The 23679-nt window shown below is 40.7% G+C and overlaps 1 protein-coding gene across 6 annotated transcripts in view; it reads right to left on the bottom strand.

The window, feature by feature from the left end:
* Positions 1 to 598: 598 nt before the first annotated feature.
* The window catches only part of UBR2 (ubiquitin protein ligase E3 component n-recognin 2), a 125296-nt gene continuing 102215 nt past the window's right edge, over positions 599 to 23679 (bottom strand). For 5 of the 6 annotated variants that reach the window (XM_040473518.1, XM_040473517.1, XM_040473520.1 and 2 more), the window contains 13 exons: positions 20605 to 20753; positions 20177 to 20232; positions 17703 to 17799; positions 17382 to 17449; positions 16011 to 16146; positions 15410 to 15500; positions 13185 to 13315; positions 12028 to 12136; positions 9815 to 9871; positions 7270 to 7347; positions 6217 to 6387; positions 4249 to 4350; positions 599 to 2798 (listed from right to left, as the gene is read on the bottom strand). In XM_040473518.1, the coding sequence (XP_040329452.1) occupies positions 2657 to 2798; positions 4249 to 4350; positions 6217 to 6387; positions 7270 to 7347; positions 9815 to 9871; positions 12028 to 12136; positions 13185 to 13315; positions 15410 to 15500; positions 16011 to 16146; positions 17382 to 17449; positions 17703 to 17799; positions 20177 to 20232; positions 20605 to 20753 (1387 nt within the window). In that variant the 3' untranslated portion in view covers positions 599 to 2656. The remainder of the gene's footprint in view (positions 2799 to 4248; positions 4351 to 6216; positions 6388 to 7269; positions 7348 to 9814; positions 9872 to 12027; positions 12137 to 13184; positions 13316 to 15409; positions 15501 to 16010; positions 16147 to 17381; positions 17450 to 17702; positions 17800 to 20176; positions 20233 to 20604; positions 20754 to 23679) is intronic. The other variant, XM_040473519.1, reaches the window with a different exon arrangement.

Below are 23679 nucleotides of genomic sequence, written 5' to 3'. Positions count from 1 at the left end.
CTGTCTCTCTCTGTCCCAAAAATAAATAAACGTTGAAAAAAAAAAAAAGCTAGAAGACAGGGAGAACACATGGAAACCTTGCTTTCTTAGTTTATGCCTTCTGTTTTAAGAGGATTTTGAAAAGCACAGCAGAGTTCTTGTAGGCAATGACTCTCCTGCAAATTAAGGACATAGCTTCCTTCCTCCACGTGTCTCTCATAAGCAGAGAATGGCTGGGGAGTGTGTAAGAACAAGGACCTGAAGATTACCAGGGAAGAAAGAGCAAGAAGAGTATAAACCTGAAGACAGGTCATATTGCTGGAAGAGACTTTGAGTGCTCTGTTTCCCCAGTGATTCGAGGTTCAAAATGGTTCAGAAGTTCACGAGCTGTTGCAGCCAATGAATATGAAGCTTAATCAGCTGAAATGATGATCCAGCTTTCTCTGGTAAGGTCAAGTTGGTTTGGCTAATGGCCATAATTGACACTAATAATATAAGCCTCTTAATTTTCAAGCTAATACAGATGTTCCACTTTATTTGTAGCAAGGTGACATGGGGAACATTTCCATGGCATTTAAGTGTGCGAAACAAAACAAAGAAAATGTAGGCAGACTCAAAGTAATGTCAACACCTAAAGCATTTATTTGGATATCTTTAAACTTTTTACATATGATACATTCCAAATTTTACAAGATGTCCACAGATATTAAAGTTATGGCCAATTTATTAAACAGATATGATTTTCCCTGATATGGAAAGGATGTTATATAAACATTTCTACAATAAACATAATACATGCGGAAAAAATCATAAAAACTAAGATGATTCATTAGGTAGGGAAGACAATTAGCTCAATGATGCACACACCAGAAACTGGAAGGGTGCGTGTGTTGCTGTTTCATGTAAATTCATCAAACTCCCTGACATTCTCAAAGAATGAAATCCAGGGACACCCTCTGCTAACAACAGACTTCTATGAAGTCATTCCTGAAAGCCAGAGTATTGTTATGATTTGGTAAAAATGTTTATAATCCATTTACAGAGAGGGAACCTGGACTTACTTTAAGCTCGGTGAAGATACGGAGAAAAGCCAAAAGAAGCTGGACTTAACGCTAAAGGAACGGGGATGTGAAAAAGGCCAAAATAAACATTAAAATCATTGTGCCATCCACAGCCTCAGATCTTATGAACAGAAGGCCAGAAAACGGGGGAGAGTGCTGGGTCCTAAGTTGGATTTTCTTCCTGTTGGTCCTCCTCTCAGCTGGGTGAGCCAGTCCCAAGCAAAAAGGGTTAAGGTCATCCTTTCAGAGGATGGGTTCCTGTCACACACTACTGTGGAAGAAGCAGTGAATGTGGCTTCTGCATTCCCACTTATTTTAGCCTAAAGTCTGGAATCCTGATCTTCCTCCTGGGTTTACTGCAGTGTATGCAAAGCTGAGTGGAACAGAACTTTCAGATGCAATTCAAAACAGACTGAGTGAAAGGGTTACTTTCATTGGCTAAAAAAATCCAAGACCCTCTTATGATTCATTTGTCCCTTAGCCCCACCTCGGAGAGGCTCAGAATGTATTCCTCCACTAAATCTGCCATCACTCTCCGTGGGTATTCAAGCTCTCAGCACACATGTATCAAACGAGAGTGGCTGTGTAGTATATAAGAGTTAAAAGCTATTTTACTAAGTGGCTATCATTCTGGGAAGGCACCTCTTAGTAAGAACAATAATGTTTAAAAATAATAAAAAGCCTGGGCACACAGGCTGTCCCAGGAATGTACTAAGTGAGCCAGCAGGTAAACAGCAGTTCATCTATTCCAGGAAATGCTGGAAGGGGTAGGGAAACCTCAAAACACCGAGTTCTAATTTTTTTCTCCTAGTGTTTGATTCAGGATGCATACAATCTCTCGGTTTAGTCTTAGAAATGGGAATATATTGTCTGAAAAATTAGGATACTCTAAGGTTTCAAAAAGCCCTTTAAAATGAGTTTTTCTCTCAAAGCCAAAAGTCTTGCCAAAAACAAAAACCAAAAACCAAAAAACCATGTAACAAAAAAACCCAACTTCTATAGCCCTGAAAACCACCCAGCATATGAAGCAAATGCCTCTCCCCTTCGTCCCACAGGTGCACACATGCCCCAACCCGCTCACAGCGATGGAGACAAGGGATTGCCGCTTTCAAGATCCACTGCTTTGCTCTTAGAGGTAGGGTCCCGTCAGCAGAGGGGACAGCGACCCAATCCCAGTGTTGAGAGCCACTGAAAGGGACCAAGAAGTGTGACCCCAAGAGACCAAAGAGACTTTTTTCCTGCTGCTGTCGCATCAGCTTCAGGCCTGGAGTTCCTCGTGATCAGTAATGTAACATGGCTCAGACTACTGGGAATGGTCAAACACAGTCACATGCCCACAAAGGGTCGTGCCCAGCTGGGGAAGAGAGTGCTTCTCGCTGGATCCTAAAACTCAAGCAGTTACGTTTGAGGGACACAGCAAACAGTGCAAGAAAATCTGCTGATGGAAGGTGATTTTCATCAGTCCCTGGAGCCAGAAACTATGAAAACAAAACTAGGAAGGAAAGCTTAAATAAAGAATTGATTTCCAAATTCAGTAGAATTTATTTCCTATTCTCTTTCTTGAAAAGCCAACTGGGTTATAAAACTCCAAGTTTCTGTTTTTGGTAGTGAAGTAATTATAAATGCTGCCAGTCGATGCCAACCAGTGTCTGATTTGCTTCCTGTGCATGTCCAATTTCCTCCGTGATACTGTGTTGGTGCCAAAGCTTCTGAATCTTCTTAAATCGCTCTTTGCACAAGTGTAAAGGATTTCCCCGTCTAGAAGGAAGACGCACGTCACTCAGGATGCATTCTGTTTATTCATCTATTACACCCCAACCTTTCCTGATTTAGGAACAGTTACGAGTACTGGTTTAAGATCCTCTGCAAAATTCCTGTTCTGCACGAGACCGTGGCTAATAACACATTAGCTCTGAAGGCTGGCTAGGAGCAGCTGAAGGGAGTAAGTGCCGAAAAGAAGAGGAAAAAAACGCATGCGAGCTAAACTTAACTCAGACTGGGGGTGAGGGAAGGGAGGGTGGGCCTGGGCAGGAGAGTGTAGGGGGAGAAGCTAAAACTACCCATTCATCGTCCACTTTGCTGCTAAAATGTTAAGTAAGAAGGGAGGAGGCAGGGGAGGGAATGGGAGGAAAATTGCAAGGGTAAAAATGTTCCCCGGAGTGCTGTCTTTCAGCCAGAGTCTAAGAAGCAAAGCAGCCAAATGTGAATAATTTCTGGGTCTGATTTACCCAAAGCAAAGGTTTTGGTGAGTTCATGCTGGTGGCCTTTGCTCCTGCTTCAGAGCACACCGGTCCTGTCACTCGCTAACCAGGGCTCTTTATCGTACGAGCCCACGCTCCTTGGGGCAACAGGAGAACCAGCACCAGGTGGCATATGTGGGTAACCTTGCAGCTGAGCGCCCGGAGCAGCCCCCTACTTCTCTTGCTTTGGTTTCCAGGCGTTCATTTTCTCCGCCCCAAGGCTGGATGGTTCTGTCTAGGTTAAGACTTTCACCTCCTCTGGGCGAAAAGATGGTCTGAAAGAAGTTCTTTTATAGTGCTTGAGGGAAGTGCCATTAGCATTTTCTTATGATATAATAGAAGCAGCCAGAGGAGAAATGATTAAGCCTCATATACTGTTGTCTTGTTTTGTATGTTCTCTTTGTTCCCAGACTCTTAAGTTAATAAGATAAGCACATCTCTCTCTCTCTCTCTCTCTCTCTCTCTCTTAAAGTAGGCTCCAAGCCCTACTTGGGCTTGAACTCACAACCCTGAGGTCAAGTTCCATGCTCTACCGAGAGCCAGCCCCACACACATCTCTCATCAATTAAGATTTGCTCTTTTATATCACCTGAACAACAATGGGTCTCCTCATACAAAGCCACACAAGTCACAACAGGCTATCGTCACAGTGTTCTGATGCTGTGGACGCCACATGGCCATTTCAATGGTTCTCTGGGGTGATAAATGGAAAAAGTTGTACTCTTTCCTATTCTTTCCTCTTGTCTATTCTGATGGCCATCATGAAATTCTAAGGGCTGGGAAAGGTAATGGTGAGCGAGGCAGCCAGGGTGCCCTCCTTGGAAGAGTCCACCTCCACCAGAACAGAAGGTCTACAGCCCCTGGGCTGTTGGCAGGCAGACCTCACTCAGGCCTACCACATTCACCAGGTACTGAAGGCTCTGGAGGCCCAGGGTCAGCCAACCCAGCCCCCCAGCATGGGCCCTTACCTGAGTCCCTGGTCAGTCTCCCCATAGTCATCAAGGTAAGGAGGAGAATAAAAACAGCCTTTGGTTTTGCCAGCTAAAAATAGCACCTGACATTCCCGTACTCTGTAGAGAGACCATTTATACATTCTAGATCAGTAACGAATGTCTGGATTCAGTTCCTAATGGACTCGAGTCTTATAAAAATAAACAACACTAGTGCTGGAAGAGAAGAAACAGCATTTATAGCAGAGACACTTAAAGTATCAACACATCCACCCAAGTTTTAAAAGTAATTAAACTGATTGTATTGTAACCAGTAATGACTGCATTGTAAGGCAATATAGCAAGGCACATTTTGGGTTAGGAATCACTGACTCATATAATACTAGCATTTAAAAAATTAAGTGTGAGAAAGATCATTAACTTCTAAGCATAAAATAGTGACTGATATTTTAACAGCTATTATGAAGAAACTGTTCACTGAAAAAATGTACAAAAACATTCTGAATTAGGTTGACTTGAAACACAACGCAACACTGTACATGACCAAAAGAATTTTGAAATATGCCAGAGAAGAGAAAATGCTACTTTTATATTTCTCCTCAGGGCTATTTAAAAATGGATCTCCCCAACCCTTTGAGAGGTTTGCCTGACCTTTTTTGTGTATTAATAATTCGGCTCAATTCAACGTTTATTGAGAACCTGTCATGTGTAAGAAGTTGTCAGGTACCAGGGGACTAAGATACCTAAGATACGGATATAATCTATGCCCCAGGGGAGCTCAAACTCATGTCACTTCTCTCCTTCAAACCCTGAACTGGCTTCCATCTGACTCTGGTATGTCACCAGGACATAGCAGGCCCCACAATACTTCCCCTTGTGCACACTACTCCAGTGACACTAGCCTCACTGCTGTTTCCTGAACACAGCAGGCACATTTCCCAGTAATTTTGCAATTGCTATTCCTGCCTAGAGTTTTCTTCCTACTTCTTTCGGTGTTTATTCAAAAGTCACCTTATCAGGGAACCTTCCCCGGTTCCCTACCGGTTCCCTAACTAAAATCCAACTCCTCATCTGCCATCTCATATTTCTCTCCTTGCTTTACTTTTTGTCCTCTGAGTGTATCACTTTCTAAATTCGTATCAGCCTTGTTTATTTTCTATCTCCCACACTAGAAAATGAGCTCCACAAAGGCAGAGATTTTGTCTGTCTTGCTGACTACTGCATTCTCAAAGCCCACTACACAGTAGCACTAATAAGTATTGGCTGTATATCATCTAATATATACAACCATCGTTGACCCGAGAACAACACGGTGGTTAGGGGTGCCAACCTCCCCGTGCAGTTGAATATCTCTATATAAGCTCTGACTCCCCCAAAATTTAACTACTAATAGTTCATTGTTGACTGGAAGCTTTACCAATAACATAGACAATGATTAACATACATCTTGCATGTTTTATGTATTATATACTGTTTTCTTATAACAAAGCAAGCTAGAGAAAAGATGTTATCAGTTATGAAGAAACTCAGAAAGAAGATAAAATACATTTATAGTACTGTATTTACTGAAAAAAACTGACATGTAAGTGGACTTGCATACAGTTCCAAACCGTGTTGTTCAAGGGTCAACAGTATATACATCAGTCAGCGATATGTATGGATCCCAAGCCATAAGGAAACAAGGGAAGTAATTCTGATTGGATTTGGGCAGAAAATCAAGGACAGTTTCACATTCAAATGAGGCACAAAGAAAGCAGAACTGAATTGTCATGGAGGTGGGAAGGATGACCATGGAAGCAGCAGCAAAGAGACAGCGTGAGCCAAATATGAGCTGTGACGAGAGGAGGCTCCCCTGTTCCTCGAATGAGTAAAACACAGGAGAACAGCAGTCTCAAAATTCTTTGCAACACAGTGGTTTCTTGTGCTGTCCCTCAACATTCATATACCACGGCAGATGCGAAGGAAAAAGCGCCCAGCGGGCCTCACCTGAGGAAGATGCCCACCCCAGAACCACAGGAGTAGGTGTGAGCGGTGCAGGCTCCCACGTCTTCCCCTTCCAGTTCCGTCTGACAGCAGTAGCTCTGGGAGCACAGTAGAGTTCCACACACAAGGCACAGAGTGGGGGCTCTGCTCTTATCACCACCTGATTTGGGGCACCTCCATGGGACAGAAAGCGCTCAAGTCATTGCTCTAACAAAGAGTGGTTACAGAGCTGACGGTGGTAAAGCCACCCTGGAAAAATTTTGCAATATTAAGTAGAGCTAAAGAGGCCTATATTCTATGGCCCAGGCAAATTTATTTCTAAAATTGGGAACACCTCACGCAAATACCATGGATGGGAAATAATCTATCAACAATTGGAGAAGCGGTAAGTAAAATCAATAGGAGAAAAAAACATGTAAATTCTGCTATCCTGTGATGAAATACTACACAAGAGTGAGAAGTGATGAATTGTAAGTTATGTATGTCGAATGTATAAAAACTCTTATGAAGTTTGCTGAGTGACAAAAACTGTAGAGTATATACAGTAGAGTGCCATTTTAAAGCCTAGAACATGTGAAATAAATATATGCTGTTTGGGAATATAAACATTTGCGGCCAACGTGTACATGCACAGGAAGGCTCAACACCTTGGTAGGACAGATCTCTGTGAGGGGAGGAGGAAGCACCAGGGGAGAAATACACAAGGCAGCTTCAACCGTCTAGGTAACGTTCCATTTTTCATACTACGGATTATTATTTATACTGCTTCTATGTCAAACATTTAAAAACATTACCAAGCGCTCTTATTAAAGTGTAAATGGTTATTTAGATAACCCGTAGTGACAAATTAGTCCCCCACTGCCCCGTTTCTCGTATCTTATTCTGAAGCGTGCTGGAATGATGCTGTTACAAGTCGGGCAGGGTAAAACTCTAACCAACGTTATAATTCCCCTACCCAAACGAGGCTGAACAACAGCAAAATCCCTTAAATTCTGTGTAGAGAAGTGAGTGCTTCCAATGGCAGGAAAGGCTCAACACTTGAATATCAGAACTTACGAGAAATTAGATGCTTGATTAATGAGGCTGCTGTAATCCTCTGGAAGGTCTATTAATTTGTTGGATTCTCTTGGATAGCTAAAACAAAACAAAACAAACCAACAAAAACACATAAAAAAACAAGTTAGAAGTCCTATTATAACAATGACAGGTAACTCTTAGTTAAAAAAAAAAAAGAACACTGAATCTGGGTGACTGGGTGTTACCACAGTGGCAATGAGTGGTATGAGAAGCCATAGTCAGAAATTAAAACGGCACTCGTTTTTTTTTGATGCAGTGTCTTTATTATTATTATTTTTTAGGTAAGCTCTACACCCAACATGGGGTTTGAACTCACAACCCCGAGATCAAGAATCCCATGCTCTCCCACTGAGCCAGCCAGGTGCCTCTAAAAAGGCCCTCTTAAATAACACAGGGCCCTAGGGTTTACATTTTTACTTGAAGAGCTCAGAATACATTATCGAGGTAGCAGACAGTACTTAGTACCTGCCCCATTAAAGTGAGAATGTGGGAGCTCTGAGAAGGAAGGGAAGACACTTCTCCCTGGGCTTCTAAGGAAACAGCACAGTAATGGAGAGCCCAACCATACAATTCAGGGTAAGACACAAAAGATATGCTTACTAAGGGTGATCTTGAGGCAGAAATGAGTTGGAGGAGAGAAGGCAGTAGAAAACACAGACTTTCTTTAGCGATACCCGGCCCTGTTGGTTCTGTGACAAGTTAATTCAGGTAAAAGACCCAAATCCAACTGGTATGTGAGGACCTGCTCTCAGTGCTCATCTATGCCCAGCACACACTGTGCGACATGGCCTGCCCCTTCTGTCCCTACCGCAGGGACAGACAACCGGAGGGGAGTTACTGAGACAGATTTTACTCCAGAGTCACCTGGGGGGAATTTTGGGGAGACACACATGTCAACTTTAGAGAAACTGGATTTAGTAGGTAGGAGCCTGGGTATTTTTATTTTAAGATTTAAAAATTTTTAAGTAATCTTTACACCTAATGTGGGGCTTGGACTCATGACCCCAAGATTAAGAGTCTCATGCTCTACCGACTGAGTCAGCCAGGCACCTCTAGGCCTGAGTAAAAAGTTCTCAAAGTTATTATGATGCATACTTCAAGTAGAGAACTACTGTCCCACATGACAGTAGGGTTGAACCATATGAAACTGGCGATATTCAACCATTTTTGACTTATAACAATCAGAATTCCACATGGCTCAACCTATTAAAATTAGGGTGCTATCATCTCTAGATTTGGGACAGGCTATTTATAAAATCAAAGAAATAGAACAGCCAATCTCTTCTGGCCTTCTGATTTTTATGGATGATGTATACAATAGAACCAAGGAGAGATTAACAGATGAAATACATCTGTCATCACCCAGGATAGCATACTTTACTATGGAATCAGAATAGAGCTAATGTCAAAAAGGAATGAAGGGGGTTAAAAAAAGTGAATGAAGAAAAACAAAAGGCATGATTTGATAATCACTGAAGCTGAGTGACAGGAATGTGGAGCCTCATATTATTCTTCATACTTTTGGATAGTTTAAAATTTTCCATAATAAAAGGGAAAAACAAAGCTAACAAAAACTTGGAAAAGGAGCTACATTTTAATTTTTATCTTATTTACTTTAAAATTCAGTTTTTGGGAGAGTGCAAGTGGGGAAGGAGCAGAGAGAGGGGGAAAGAGGATCCAAAGAGGCTCTGTGCCGACAGGCTGACAGGAGCAAGCCTGATGTGGGGCTCAAACTTGCGAACCGTGAAATGATGACTCAAGCTGAAGTTGGACACTCAACCAACTGAGCCGCTCAGGTGCATCAGGACCTACATTTTTAAAAAAGCTAACATTCTAAAACACAGTAACTTTGCTATTTGTTTCTTCTGCCAAGAATAATGCACTATACTTATATTCATAATTCTGATTTTTTTTTTTTTTAATGAGAGGGAGAGAAAGCACGCATGGGAGTGGGGGAAAGGGGCAGAAGGGGAGAGAGAGACAGAGAGAGAGACAGAGAGAGAATCCTAAGCAGGCTTCATGCTCAGCACAGAGCCCAATCTCAACAACCCTGGGATCATGACTTGAGCTGAAATCAAGAGCTGGACACTCAACCGAATGAGCCACCCAGGCGCTCCTCATAAATCTGATTCTTTTATAAACTCTTGTTAGACTAAGAAGAAAAAAGTATGAAAGCAGGATGTTCTACCTCCTGGAATCACTTTATAAAGGTCTGGGAGGTCAATTTTAAAGGAATGGCACACTTACAACCTGCTTGTTGCCTACCTCTCACCACCCAACCAAGTCTTTGATAATCTTCTTTTTTTTTTTTGGGGGAGAGAGGGAGGGAGGGAGGGAGGGAGGGAGGGAGGGGCAAAGAGAGAGAGAGAGAATCCCAAGCAGGCTCTGTGCTGAGAGCACAGAGCCCGATGAGGGGCTTGAACTCACCAACTGTGAGATCATGTCCTGAGCCGAAATCAAGAGTTGGATGCTTAACCGACTGAGCCACCCAGGCGCCCCCAATCTTTGATAATCTTTAACTTACCTTATAGCATCTCTTTCACCTTCTAGATATCTTTTAACTTCAATGTGATGACACCAACTTCAAAGTAAATAGAAAAAAAAAAAAACCACTTAACTTTTGAAGGGTTAGAACTAGAATTTTTTCCTCTCTAACTCCTATTAAATTCTTTTTAAATTATGGCAAAATATACGTGACATTAAACTTACCATTTTAACCATTTTTAAGTGTACAAGTCTATGGCATTAAGTACATTCACATTATTGGGCAACCATCACTACCATTCATCTCTAGAACTTTTTTTAAAAATGTTTATTTACTTATTTAGAGAGAGACAGAGATAAGCAGAGAGAGAGGAAAACAGAGAATCCCAAGTAGGCTCCATGCTGTCAGCACAGAGTCTGGTGAGGGGTGTGAACTTATGAACTGTGACCTCAGCGGAAATTAAGAGTTGGATGCTTAATCGACTGAGCCACCCAGGAGCCTCATCTCCAGAACTTTTTCAACTTTCCCAAATGAAATTCTATTATTTGTTATTTTATTTATTTTGTTTTGTTTTGATTTTATTTTTTAACATTTATTTATTTTCGAGGCAGAGAGAGACAAGAGCATGAATGGGGGAGGGTCAGAGAGAGAAGAGACACAGAATCTGAAACAGGCTCCAGGCTCTGAGCTGTCAGCACAGAGCCCGACATGGGGCTCGAACTCACAGACCGCGAGATCATGACCTGAGCCGAAGTCAGACGCTTAACTGACTGAGCCACCCAGGCATCCCGAAATTCTGTATTTGTTAAACACTAGCCTGTTCCTCCCTTCTTCCAGCCTCTGGCAGCCACCATTCTATTTTCTGTCTCTACGAATTTGACTACTGTAGATACCTCATATAAGTGGAAACACACAGTATTTTTTCTTTTGTGACTGGCTTCTTTCACTTAGCATGTTTTTAAGATGAATTCATCCATGTTGTAGTAGGAGTCAGAATTTCCTTCCTTTTTAAGCTGAGTAATATTTCACTGTATGTAAACTACATATTATTTACCTACTCATCTGTTGTTGGACAATTAGGCTGCTCTGCCTTTTGTCTCCCAAGAATAATGCTGCTCTGAACATGGTTGTACAAGTATTTACTTGAGTCTTTGTTTGAAATTCTTTTGCAATATATACCTAGAAGTTAAACTGTTGGATCATATGATAATTCTATGTTTAACTCTTTGAGGAACTGCCATATTATTTTCCAGAGCAGCTGTGCTATTTTCTATTCCTATCAGCAATGCACACGGATTTCAATTTATTGACATCCTCACCAATCAACATGTGTTATTGTTGTCTGCTTTCTGATTATAGCCATCCTAATAGGTGTGAAGTAGTACCTCACTGTGGTTCTTTTTTGTGTTTCCATAATGACTAGTGCTGTTGAGCATGTTTTTGTGTGCTTAATTGGCCATTTGTGTATCTTCTCTGGAGAACTCCTTTGCTTCTATTTAAATGGGTAGTTGCTTTGGAGCACCTGAGTGGCTCAGTCTGTTGAGTGTCCAACTCTTGATTTGGGCTCAGGTCATGGTCTCACAGTTTGTGGGTTCGAGCCTTGGGTCGGGCTCCATGATGACAGTACGGAGCCTGCTTGGGACTCTCTCCCTTTCTCTCTGCCCCTCCCTGACTCGTGCTCTCTCTCTCTCTCAAAATAAATAAACATTAAAAAAATGGGTAGTTGCTTTTTTGTTGGGATGTAAGAATTCTGGCCATATATTCATACATTCTGAATACTAATCCTGTATCAGATATATGACTTGCCTATATTTCCCATTCTATGGGTAAAAGAGCCAAATTTTCATCTTAACTAACTTGACATGATTGACAAGTAACTTTCTCTAGACTTCAATTTTCTCGAATATAAAGTGAGGGTACTGGACTAGATAACCCTCAAGGTTTTTCAGTTCCAAAAATCTACACGACAGAATCCTTAACAAGTAAGTTAATATAAGGAAATAAACATTTCTACCACTACTCTCCTTCTAAACAAATCTGCTTATGCTGTTCACTAGCTTGGCAAAAACCTAACCACAAAGGTAAATTGTTAACTAAGAAGGCCTAATCATTATAGAATCATTATAGAATAAATCACACAGACTGATCGATCACACAGGCTCACTATCTGAGAATTTTGTAATATGTGATAAATCTAAGTTTGTTTCCTTAGAACTATTCAATCTAATGGAAGAAGAGTGTGTAATTATTACCTTTCAATCAGTAATTTTGTTATCTCATTGTTTTCTTGAAAAAGGCAAATGAGGTTGTTTGGCAGGGAAAGGTAGTTACACAAATGTTCAAAATGGCTTGTTCCAGAAACTGCAAATGGAGAAGAAGAAAAGAGTGATGCATATAACAACTAAGAGTAGATCCTGTAGGAGAGTAAACAAGAGCAGAGCTTAAAGAAAAAAAAAAAAAAAAAAAAAAAGGGCACAATGAAAGAGTTTGAATTTACTAGATACATAACTGGTAGAAGTTCACAAGAGGGCACGTGGAAGGGGTCCACAGGAAATGACACAGCTCAGAGTGGAGCCAGACAACTCCCAAGCCAAACTGGTCACCATTTCTTGGTAACTCAGTTTTGCCGTTTGCAAAATGGTGACCAGCACGATCTACCTCACTGGGGTTATGTGTGAGCATTAAGTGACAGTCACAATACACGGGTGCTCTGGAAAAGTAGAAAGCGGTGCAGAAACAGGAGATGATTTTATCATGAGAGATGGATTTAAGCACTGTCTTTAATCATCGCTGCAAATGATTAGGAAGTCTAGACTATTCAGTGGACGAAGCTGCTGGTCAATGGACTTTGACAGGGTAGCCTTACGTGCGGCTCCCCAGGCCCTGCGCCAGGCACTATGAGGTACAAAGACCATAAACTTCAAGTCTGCCTTTGTACTACACTTTTGTGAAATGAATCAAAACAGAACATAGGAATCAACTGAAAATAGCAAAAGAATTCCTACATTAAAATCACATATGCGTAATTAGGGGTATTCTGAACATTAATGCCACACATTTCAAGTCAAGAAATGTTTGACGTTGTGAGTTTTCCTCTTTTATTATCTGAAGAACCCAGGTTACAAGTAACATAAAATTGAACATTTTAACATCTGAAAGCCAAACGAATGTATTGTACATGTAAATGTACAAAAATAGGACAAAATAATGTACAAAAATAGTACACTTACTGAGATCCAAATAAAATCAGACCTATACATAAATATGCATTTTTATTCTATAATGGTGCACATCACCACAGTCAATTAGCTACGTTCTAAGTTTTCATTTTGATAAGGCACCTTAATTATAAACTGCTGGAGTGAAAGACTACATACCTTTCTCACACTTTGAAAGAAAGTAGAATTACCTTGAATTTCAGGTGGGGAAGGAACTCCATTTAAGTAATGAAAAAACAAAGCAGAACACTTCAGGAATGGCATGATTCCATTTCTGACATTCCTCCACAGATGCCAGCCAGACGGTGTTTCTCTCAAGGCACTAAAAAGAGAAAAATAATTGGGAAACCTAATGAGAAAAGGTCATTCTAGTTTTGGAACAGTATGAGAACAGGGACAACTGCTATTTGGCATCAGTGGAACAGAGGCTTAAAAAAGTGGGCAGCCCCATTACAGGATGTCTGGTATAAATAATGCTATAGCCTTCAATGCTGTTATTAAAATTTATAAAAGTAGAGGTGCCTGGGTGGCTCAGTTGGTGAAGCGTCCGACTCTTGATGTTCGTGAGATCGAGGACTGCATTGACTCCGTGCTGACAGTGAGAACCTGCTTAGGATTCTGTCTCTTTCTCTCTGCCCCTTCCCTGCTTGTGCTCTCTCTCAAAATAAATAAACATTAAAAAATTTTTTATGAAAGTAATATAGCTATATAGACAGAATATCTGTGAAATAAAAAACTATCCACTGTTCTAGAACACTATTATCAACCTTTTATCAACTATTATCTAGAACCTTTTATCAACACTATTATTCTGGCAAACTATTTTCACACTCATTTATGTCTTACATAGCTCTAACTGTAACATATAAAATTTAAAATCAGCTTGTTTTTCAGAACATCATAAACCATAACTGTTTTTAGAATTGTAATATTCTGGAATACATAATCTACAGCAAATTATTCCTCTGCAAGCAAACACTGCAATTGCTTTAAATTCTTTGCTAATATAACAATATCAGAGTGTACATCTTTATGCCTATAGGTTTTTCTTTTTTTTTTTTTTATGTTTATTTATTATTGAGAGACAGAGAGACACAGAGCGTGAGCAGGGGAGGGGCAGAGAGAGGAGGAGACACAGAATCTGAAGCAGGCTCCAGGCTCTCAGGTGTCAGCACAGAGCCTGACAAGGGGCTTGAACCCACAAACCGTGAGATCATGACCTGAGCTGAAATCGGTCACTTAACCAACTGAGCCACCCAGGCACCCCGCCTGTAGGTTTTTCTATATGTTGAATTATTAGCATTATTCTCATAATACATTATTAGCATGTATTCTCAGAAATGGTATAACTCAGTCCAAGAATAAACATCAGGGTCCTTGGCATACATTTTTTTTAATGTTTATTTTATTTTTCAGAGAGAGAGAGAGAGAGAGAGAGAGAGAGAGAGCGCGCGCGTGCATATGCAAGCAAGGGAGGGGCAGAGAGAGGGGGACAAAGGATCTGAAGCGGGCTCTGTGCTGACAGTAGTGAGCCCGATGTGGGGCTCAAGCTCACAAACCATGAGATTATGACCTGTTTAACAGACACTGTTAAAAAGCTAAGGAAACTGCTGTAACAAATCACAATGACTCCAACAATACGTGGATTTCTAATAATTCCCTTGCACTCTGGCCAGTCCTACATATTACTTTAAAAATATCTGGGGTGCCTGGGTGGCTCACTTGGTTAAGCATCCAACTTCAGCTCAGGTCATGATCTCGTGGTGAGTTCAAGCCCTGCGTCAGGCTCTGTGCTGACAGCTGGGAGCCTGGAGCCTGCTTCAGATTCTGTGTCTCCCTCTCTCTGCACCTCCCCTACTCGCTTCGTCTCTCTCAACAATAAACATTTAAAAAAATAAAATAAAATTCCTAACAAGACAACATATACTTTAGAATAGTACTTTGCCAGATCCTCTGAGCAAAAGAAGGTTCCAAATACATGTGGGAAGCTCTGCATGTTACTCCTTGCTCAGTGACTACAATCACGTTAGTATATTAAAATTTCTTGGGGTGCCTGGATGGCTCAGTCGGTTAAGCGTCCGACTTTGGCTCAGGTCACGATCTCATGGTTCGTGGGTTCGAGCCCCGCATTGGGCTCTGTGCTGACAGCCCAGAGCCTGGAGCCTGCTTCAGATTCTGTGCCTCTCTCTCTCTCTCTCTGCCCCTCCCCGGCTCGCACTCTCTCTCAAAAATAAACATAAAAAAAAAAAAAAGTTAAAAAAAAAATTTTAGAAGCCCTGGGGATCACTTCCTCATCTTCTCTTTTAAACATGTCAACAGGCAGCAATTTCCCTTTTTTTAACAGATGAATTCCGTTTTCATGCTATCACCTACTCATATTTGGGGAACTGTTATCATGTAAGGATTATGACCTCACCTTCCTGTGCACTGGTGAAGTGTTTTATACAAAGCAAGAACTGCTGATTCTTCTTCACCGGCAGGATTTTCTTGTTCCATGCCATTCTCTTCTGAAACATATGGAAATATCAGTACTCCATATCTGCTTATTAAATGGATGAATGACCGCATTATTTCAGCACTCACATATATTCATGCACTTAACACATACATGAAAATCTGTGTACAAAATACAAAGAACTTTAACCCCCTTGGGTGTGAGCAGCGTCACTCTCCATCCTAACGAGGAGCCAGTAGGCTTTAGGAGAGGAAGCCGATGTACTTCAGCGTGCCAGGCAGCAGGCTGTGAGTGAAATCAGCTAAACAATTCTGTGGCACTCAACTATTAGCTAAACTTATGAAATAAAGAGTAAGTGAAAACAGTCACATTGCTAGGGGATTTTAATAGGAGAAAGGAATTTGTTTGAAAACTTTCCCCATGAGGGTGAACAGCAAAAAGAAGTAGCCTAATTATAATCTACGCATTATTCTCACCTAGGCACCTCTTCCTCTTCTTTTTTTTGTTTAATCGAGAAAACTCAAGTACTTCCTCCTTCAAGAATCTGACAAAGAGGGGTTACCTGTACACGAGGTAAGTAAGATCTGTACGATGTGTGCCATAGTGACCAGATGGAAAATGTGAAGGTCTCCAGTGCCAAGGCCGATCCCAGAAAAATCCTGACACTGCAATGCGGGGAAAGCGAGCACCAAGCCCACCTAGATACCAGATGCCGATGGTCAGACAGGTCACCTTTCCTTCCACGGCTGAAGACATTTCCAGTTTCTTAACATGATCCCCTTCGGAGCTCAGCCCCCTGCCCCCCCCCCACCCCCCCGGCAGAAATCGTTGTTCTTAAAGGGTACACATCTTAGAAATTCCACTGGGACTGGCGAAATGAAATGACATACACACTAATGGGCTCTTCACAAGCACCATCATTTCACAGGCCCAGTGATTCCCTAATACCGACCTTATTAGTAGTAATAAAGGTAACACTTGAAATCTTTCTAGGGAGTAAGTAGTGGAAAAAAACACGGATGTGAGATATACAAAAATCTAGATATGAATCCCAGCTCTTTTTATGAGCTTTTTAGATAACACCTTGAGCCTCAGTTTCCCTGCAGGTAAACTAGAGATAATATATATATGTTTTTAATACCACAGCAGTAAGGATATAAGGGCTAACTGAGAATGGATGTGAAAACGGTCAGGTACAGTAGATGCTAGTTCTCTCGTTAGCCTCCTGCTGCCTAGACGAGTGGTGCTAGTGGTGGTGGTCTTCACAGGACCAATGGAAACAGTAACAATGGCTAACATTTACTAGGGACACCTTGCTCTAGGCTCTTCACATTGCTCCTTCCATTGAGTTCGGACACAATCATATGAGATAGGTACTAACCAACTTAAAGGTTCAGAATCTGATGCCCCAAAAGGTTAAGGGGACAGCACGTGGGGTTGCTATGTGTGGGGGTGCACTCAGTGTTCCATGTAAGGGGACCCAGTTGAGGTGGGGCTGAAAGTGAGCCACCCACTGCTTGGCCAATGGTGTGCCTCGGTACTAGACTGCACCTGCTCAGAAGAAATAGCTCTCCTTAAATCACAAAAAAGGGCTGTCTGTTGCTAAGTAATGTGACCACAGGATTCATCTGCCCCCAAACACTGTATGGGTCAGCAGCAGCCTGACCTTACATTACTAGTGTTACTTCTATTTCTTTATAGGTTAAAAACATAATGAGGTCAAATTACTGACCTCAGTTACAAAGCAAAATAAGAGAGGTCAAGCCTCTCAACTACATTCCTTAACATTTTCTTTTGGAAAAGAATTATACTCAGAAGTAGTAAGAATGACAGATGACAACTTCTCCTGTCTGTCTTTACACTACTCACCAAATCTAAGATATAATTATATATTAAGATAAAGAACTTCAAACACAAGTCACAAGATACCCACCAACAAATGAAACATGTCGATATCTAATATGCATGGAAGGTCTCCATGGCTGTCATCTGGCACCAATGCTAAATGGTTAAAGAAAAATACATTAGCACACCTCATATGCCAACATAAGCATTACATTATTTTAAAAATGCATATACCCTAGTTTATATTCATCTCTTTATAAGATATATATGAACTTATAAGCTAGAACTTGTACATAAGGCAAACAGTATTACCAAAATATTTTTCATAATGGAGAAAGTTGCACCACCAAAAATGAAATCACAGATGAGAAATTACTGTAACATATATGGTACACATGTTAATACTCACATGCAAAAAGTTTACAAAAGTGTCTCTGAACCACTGAAAGTGATGCCACTGTCCAATGTGCTGCAGCAAACCTTGTTAGTGACCTAAGACAGTCATCCTGAAATAAAGAGATAGATGCAATTAACAAAGAAGCCAGCATATGAAGGACGTTTGATCCCTTGAACAATGTGGGGATTGGGGGAGTTGAACCACACTCCCCCCATAGTTGAAAACCTGCATATAACTTGTCACTGTCCCAAAACATAACAACTAATAGCCTACTGTTGACTAGAAGCCTTACTGATAACATAAACAGTTGATTAACACATTTCTGTATGTGTTATATACACATTTTGTATGTGTATATATGTATATGTACTGATAACATAAACAGTTGATTAACACATTTCTGTATATGTTATATACACATTTTGTATGTGTTTATATATATATATATATATATATATATATATATATATATATATACACATACTGTATATGTATGTGTATACGCATGTATGTATGTATGTTAAAAAACCATATATAAGTGAACCTGTTCAGTTCAAACCCATGTTGTCAAGGGTCAACTATAATTCTCTCCTTTCAGGAATCCTAGTTCAAAGCACAGCTAGTCAAAGCAAAGCTGGATTCACATGAGATCTCTCTAGGATCGTTCTAGCTGGTATGACCCAGAATCTGTGACATCTGTAATGACCTGTCTCTAACATGGAATGAATGGAATGGGGAATATCTAATTGTGTGCAGAATAAACCAAAGCTACCTCCTTACAACCAAGCTGCTGGTTCTCTATGGAAAAGGATACATGCATCAAAACAAATAGTAAACAACAAAGACTCTCAAGAATGTGATGCAGTATTTCTTTATATTTATTCTAAAGAGATGCTGTAAAATGTGGGAAATCCTCTAAATACTGGGAAAACTATGGGCAAGAAGATGGATGTAACAAATCAAGGTGTCTGCAACCATCAAAAACTGTTAGGGGGACTAGGCAGCAGCAATGAGAAAATTCTTGATGTGAAGTGCAGAATATAGCTGGAACAAAATTAATCAAGTTTAGACACACTAATGAAAAAGACAAGTGGTGTGTTGATAGTTTTTTTCCTGCTTCATTCTCTATTTTCCAATTTTTTTGTAATGCTGTTTGGTTCAACAGGTATTGAGGACCTGTTATGCATTAGTCTTGGTTTTGAGGATCTTAAAATGAAAACTCACCCCACTCCTCCTGCACTCAAGGAGCTACAGCCCTGGCTGGAGGGGGAGGAATGTGTGTGTGGGGGGGACTAGAGAGGAAGGGGAAGGAAAGGGGGAAGAGACAACTGAAGGAGGCAGTACCACAGAAGAGGGATATCCCACTCACAGAGCATGGCTCTGAGGTTTCCCAGGGAAGCCAAAGCTTGAAGAGCCATCATAAAGAGGAGGAGTCTGCTGAGGGCACTGCAGCAGAGGTGAAGACTCTCCAGAATCTCTCCAGAGACTCTAATTTAATTGACCCATGTAGAGCCTAGGCATTTTTTAATCTCCCCAGGTGGACTACATGAATAAATTGATATGATTTTGCTCTTAAGGGCAGTTTTATGATTTTAAACTTGAATAGCCGGCAGTGATACTAACTACACAGTAAAAATTAGCAAGCTTTGCATATTCCTTCCTCACTTTTCTCAGCATTAACTATACTGTTTTGACATTAATCTGTACTTATTTACATGTTGCTCATAAAAGGCAGTCAAGTGTGGTAGAGGGTGTGTTCTGTTTTATATTTCTAATTACAGCATTAAGAATTCAAGAACTAGAATGGTTTTTAGTTTTTTCCCACTTTTCATGTATTTAACTAAGATCTCTGGATGAAAAGAGCTCAACTCTGTTTAAAAGAAAATCATAAAGAATTCTCATATCATTATAAAAAAATGGGTTTTAAGAGACTCTTAAAAACTGAGAACAGGGGCGCCTGGGTGGCGCAGTCGGTTAAGCGTCCGACTTCAGCCAGGTCACGATCTCGCGGTCCGTGAGTTCGAGCCCCGCGTCGGGCTCTGGGCTGATGGCTCGGAGCCTGGAGCCTGTTTCCGATTCTGTGTCTCCCTCTCTCTCTGCTCCTCCCCCGTTCGTGCTCTGTCTCTCTCTGTCCCAAAAATGAATAAAAACGTTGAAAAAAAAAAAAATTAAAAAAAAAACAAAAAAAACTGAGAACAAACTGAGGGTTGATGGGGGGTGGCAGGGAGGGGAGGGTGGGTGATGGGTATTGAGGAGGGCACCTTTTGGGATGAGCACTGGGTGTTGTATGGAAACCAATTTGACAATAAACTTCATATATTGAAAAAAAAATAAAATAAACGTACTAAAAAAAAATTTAAAAATGAGTTTTACTATGAAAGAAGTAAACCTATCCTTAACCAGTTCAAGTTCTTCAAATTACAGACAAGCAGAACCACTGAATTCCCACTCCACCACTCCGTGCACTGAGTAAACCAACAACTCACCAGTCTGCAAGGCAAAGGACCAAATAATGGTTTATCTTCATCACTTAAAATTCTTTCTGCGGATTAAAAATGGTTAAGATGATAAATCTGATGTTATGCATGTTTGAAAGCACGATATTGTCAGGTTGTGAAATCTTTAAGTCGTTTCACAAGAATTAACTCTGGATGAAAAAGTAAAAATGAAAACACAACCCCTCAACCAACAAGAAGCTATAACCACCACCAAAATGAGTTCTCTGTTGCTGTGCTTAATTTATAAACTATCAGTCTAATGGTCTGTCAGTATACACTGCCTGCTTCGAAATCTTTATGCCGTTTCTTCATGCTGTTGCCACTTTAAACACCTCATTTAAATACAGGCTCTTAAACATAATGCACCTTAGCATACACTTGTGACTTACAGCAAGACACAACTATAAATCTCTTACCTATGCTTTGGATGGTGTATGCACAACTACCCCAACACATTATGGGCACACGGGGATCCTCCTCATTGGGATGAACCTTCAGTCCCACCTTGTAAGTAGCAGTTCCAAATGTTGTTAGCATTTCTTTTATGCTCTCAGAATAGGGGTTCCTGCAGTGAACATGTATATAATTAGCTCAAAATAATGTGCTCACGTTAATTAAATGGTTTAGTTTCTTTTTATTTTTTATTTCAATGTTTATTTATTTTTGAGAGACACAGAGAGAGAGAGAGAGAGAGAGAGAGAGAGAGAGAGAGAGAGAGACAGGGTGCTAGCAGGGGGAGGGGCAGAGAGAGAGGGAGACACAGAATCTGAAGTAGGCTCCAGGCTCTGAGCTATCAGCATGTTAAAAGCATGACACAGGGCTCGAACCCACGAACCATGAGATCATGACCTGAGACAGATGCTTAACTGACTGAGCCACCCAGACACCCCTCAAATGGTTTAGTTTCTTAACAGCCATTTGCTATGTTGGAATTGAACCACTTAAACTATTTAGAAATAGTGTGTGCAATGCAGGAATTAAAGACAGGCAAACTATCCCTGTGTGAGAGGAGTTATACTTTATTGTGGTTGGCAGGGGTGAGGCCCAGGGCTGAAAACAAGGTATTAGGTGAAAGTCTACATACTGAATCTTAAAAAAGGACCCCTGACCTCTTTCTCCATCATAAGCACATTGGCAATGCATACCCACTGCCATAGATTTTAGTTTCTCCAGTGAAGAATCCTCAGGGGGAAGCCGTTTTACACATTGGCATTTGGGGATCCCACACAAAAGACTGGTGGGGGCCTGATCATTTCACTGTGAAGTTTACAGGTCAGCAAATTTCAACCTGCCCACCAGGTATCCAATGAGCTTTTCAGTGACTTATTCTTGAATAGTCACCCGAGGACCAGTAAACATTTAAGGAAAGAATCAAAGACCAAAGAGATAAACCAAAACAAACCAGTAGAAAAAAAAGAATGCACAGATAACAAAGACAGTATAGAAACCAGCAAACTTGGAAGATAAATTTCTTAGAGGATCAGTCCAAGAGGGCCAACAGAGAGCTAACAGCAGGACTATCTCAAAGAACAGAAAAATCAAAAGGAGAAAATTGTCTAAGAAATATAGAACAATTCTCGTAACTGAAGGATATGTATCTTCAGAGTTTACTGAAAATGAAGCAAAATGAGTGAAAAAAGATTCATATACCAAGGAACATCACAGAAAAATTTTAGAGCACTGGGAATTAAAGGGAAGATCCCAACAGTTTCCATAAGTAATAGTTACAAAGGAACAGGAATCAGAATAATGTTAATTTCTTGACAGATGGCTAGAATTTAGAAAACAATGCCTTCAAAATCTAGATGAAAAATTACTTCTAACCTACAATTCTATGCCCTAGCCATAAACTAAGCATCTGGATAAGTAAATGTGTTTTCAGACATGAAAATTTAATACCCAGGGACCGTTTCTTAGGAATCTGCTGGAGAGTGCACCTATGCAAAACAAGGGAGTAAATTAAGAGGGGCATGGCCAGGGGAAGTCTCAGGGTGACAGCTGTGCCTCGTCCTGATCAGTGCAGGCAGACAGAGGCTGGGGGGGGGAGGGGGTAGGCTGGGGGGAGGAAGTTCTAGGATAGAAGATCATCTGATGCACCTGAGCAGTTACAAAAGCTCCTGCTAGACATTTCACAGATCTATTCCACTATGGGTGGGGGGCAGGGGTGGGAAGTAATATACCCATAGAAAACTAAGTACATGAAAAAAATAAGGTGATCATTAACCACCAGAAAGAGACAATTATATAAAAGGAAATAAAATAACAACACGTATCTTCTACCAGTAGAAATAATTATAATGTAAAACTGCCAACTGATTTAACTAAAAATTATGAAATAACTCTACTTGGACACCGGTGAAGAGCAGTAGACAGGGCAGAGGTAAGAGATGAATTCTAAATTGCCAGGCAACAGAAAGAAAACTGCTTAAAAATGATCAATCAAGAGTCAGTCAACTACGCATTTTAACTAGATATATGGAAGTAAATGGTGGAAGAAACAAACAAATCATAGGACTGGCGATGGGGGTGAGGGTAGGGGAAGTAGGAGGAAAAGAAATAATGTTTTTTCTATTTAAGCTTTTTAGTACTGTTTTTTTTTTCTTCAAGTTTACGTGTCTGTATTATATGTTTATTCAAAGCTAAACTAGTTGTCTTAAGTTTTATTTTTAAAAATTTTTTATATAATTTATTGTCAAATTGGTTTCCATACAACACCCAGCGCTCATCCCAACAGGTGCCCTCCTCAATGCCCATCACCCACTTTCCCCTTCCCCGCCCATCAACCCTCAGAGTTTGTTCTCAGTATTTAAGTCTCTTCTGGTTTGCCTCCCTCCCTCTCGGTAACTTCCCTCCCCCTTCCCCTTCCCCATGATCTTCTGTTAAGTTTCTCAGGATCCACATATGAGTGAAAACATATGGTATCTGTCTTTCTCTGCCTGACTTATTTCACTTAGCATAACACTCTCCAGTTCCACCCACGTTGCTACAAATGGCCAGTTTTCATTCTTTCTCATTGCCAAGTAGTATTCCATTGTGTATATAAACGCCATCTTCTTTACCCATTAGTCAGTTAGTGGATATTTAGGCTCTTTCCATAATTTGGCTACTGTTGAAAGTGCTGCTATAAACACTGGGGTGCAAGTAGTGCCCCTATGCATCAACACTCCTGCAGTACTGTTTTTCTTGAGTTACTATGCCAGGGACAGCATCCAGGTGGCTTTACATGTATTATGTCACAACACTTATGAGATAGATATTAGTACTTGTACTTTACAGATGAGGAAACTGAGGTACACAGAAGTCAAGCAATTTGAAAAAAGTCACCTAGCTTGTAAGTAGTGCTGCTGGGAATTGAATCAAGCAGCCTAGCTCTAGAATTTACACTTTACTGGTTTCCATCAATAAACTCGCAATAAATATCATGTAATGCTTAAACCTCAGATTTCAAGATCAATGTCCCATAATATTTTGCTCCCTAGCTTGACAAATCA

The sequence above is a fragment of the Herpailurus yagouaroundi genome, unplaced genomic scaffold (genome assembly GCF_014898765.1).
Source record: "Herpailurus yagouaroundi ecotype Mexico unplaced genomic scaffold, PumYag 139, whole genome shotgun sequence".
In the NCBI taxonomy this organism is placed as follows: domain Eukaryota; kingdom Metazoa; phylum Chordata; class Mammalia; order Carnivora; family Felidae; genus Herpailurus; species Herpailurus yagouaroundi.
Note: the sequence above shows the minus strand (reverse complement) of the source record. Positions and strands in the feature narration are given on the sequence as shown.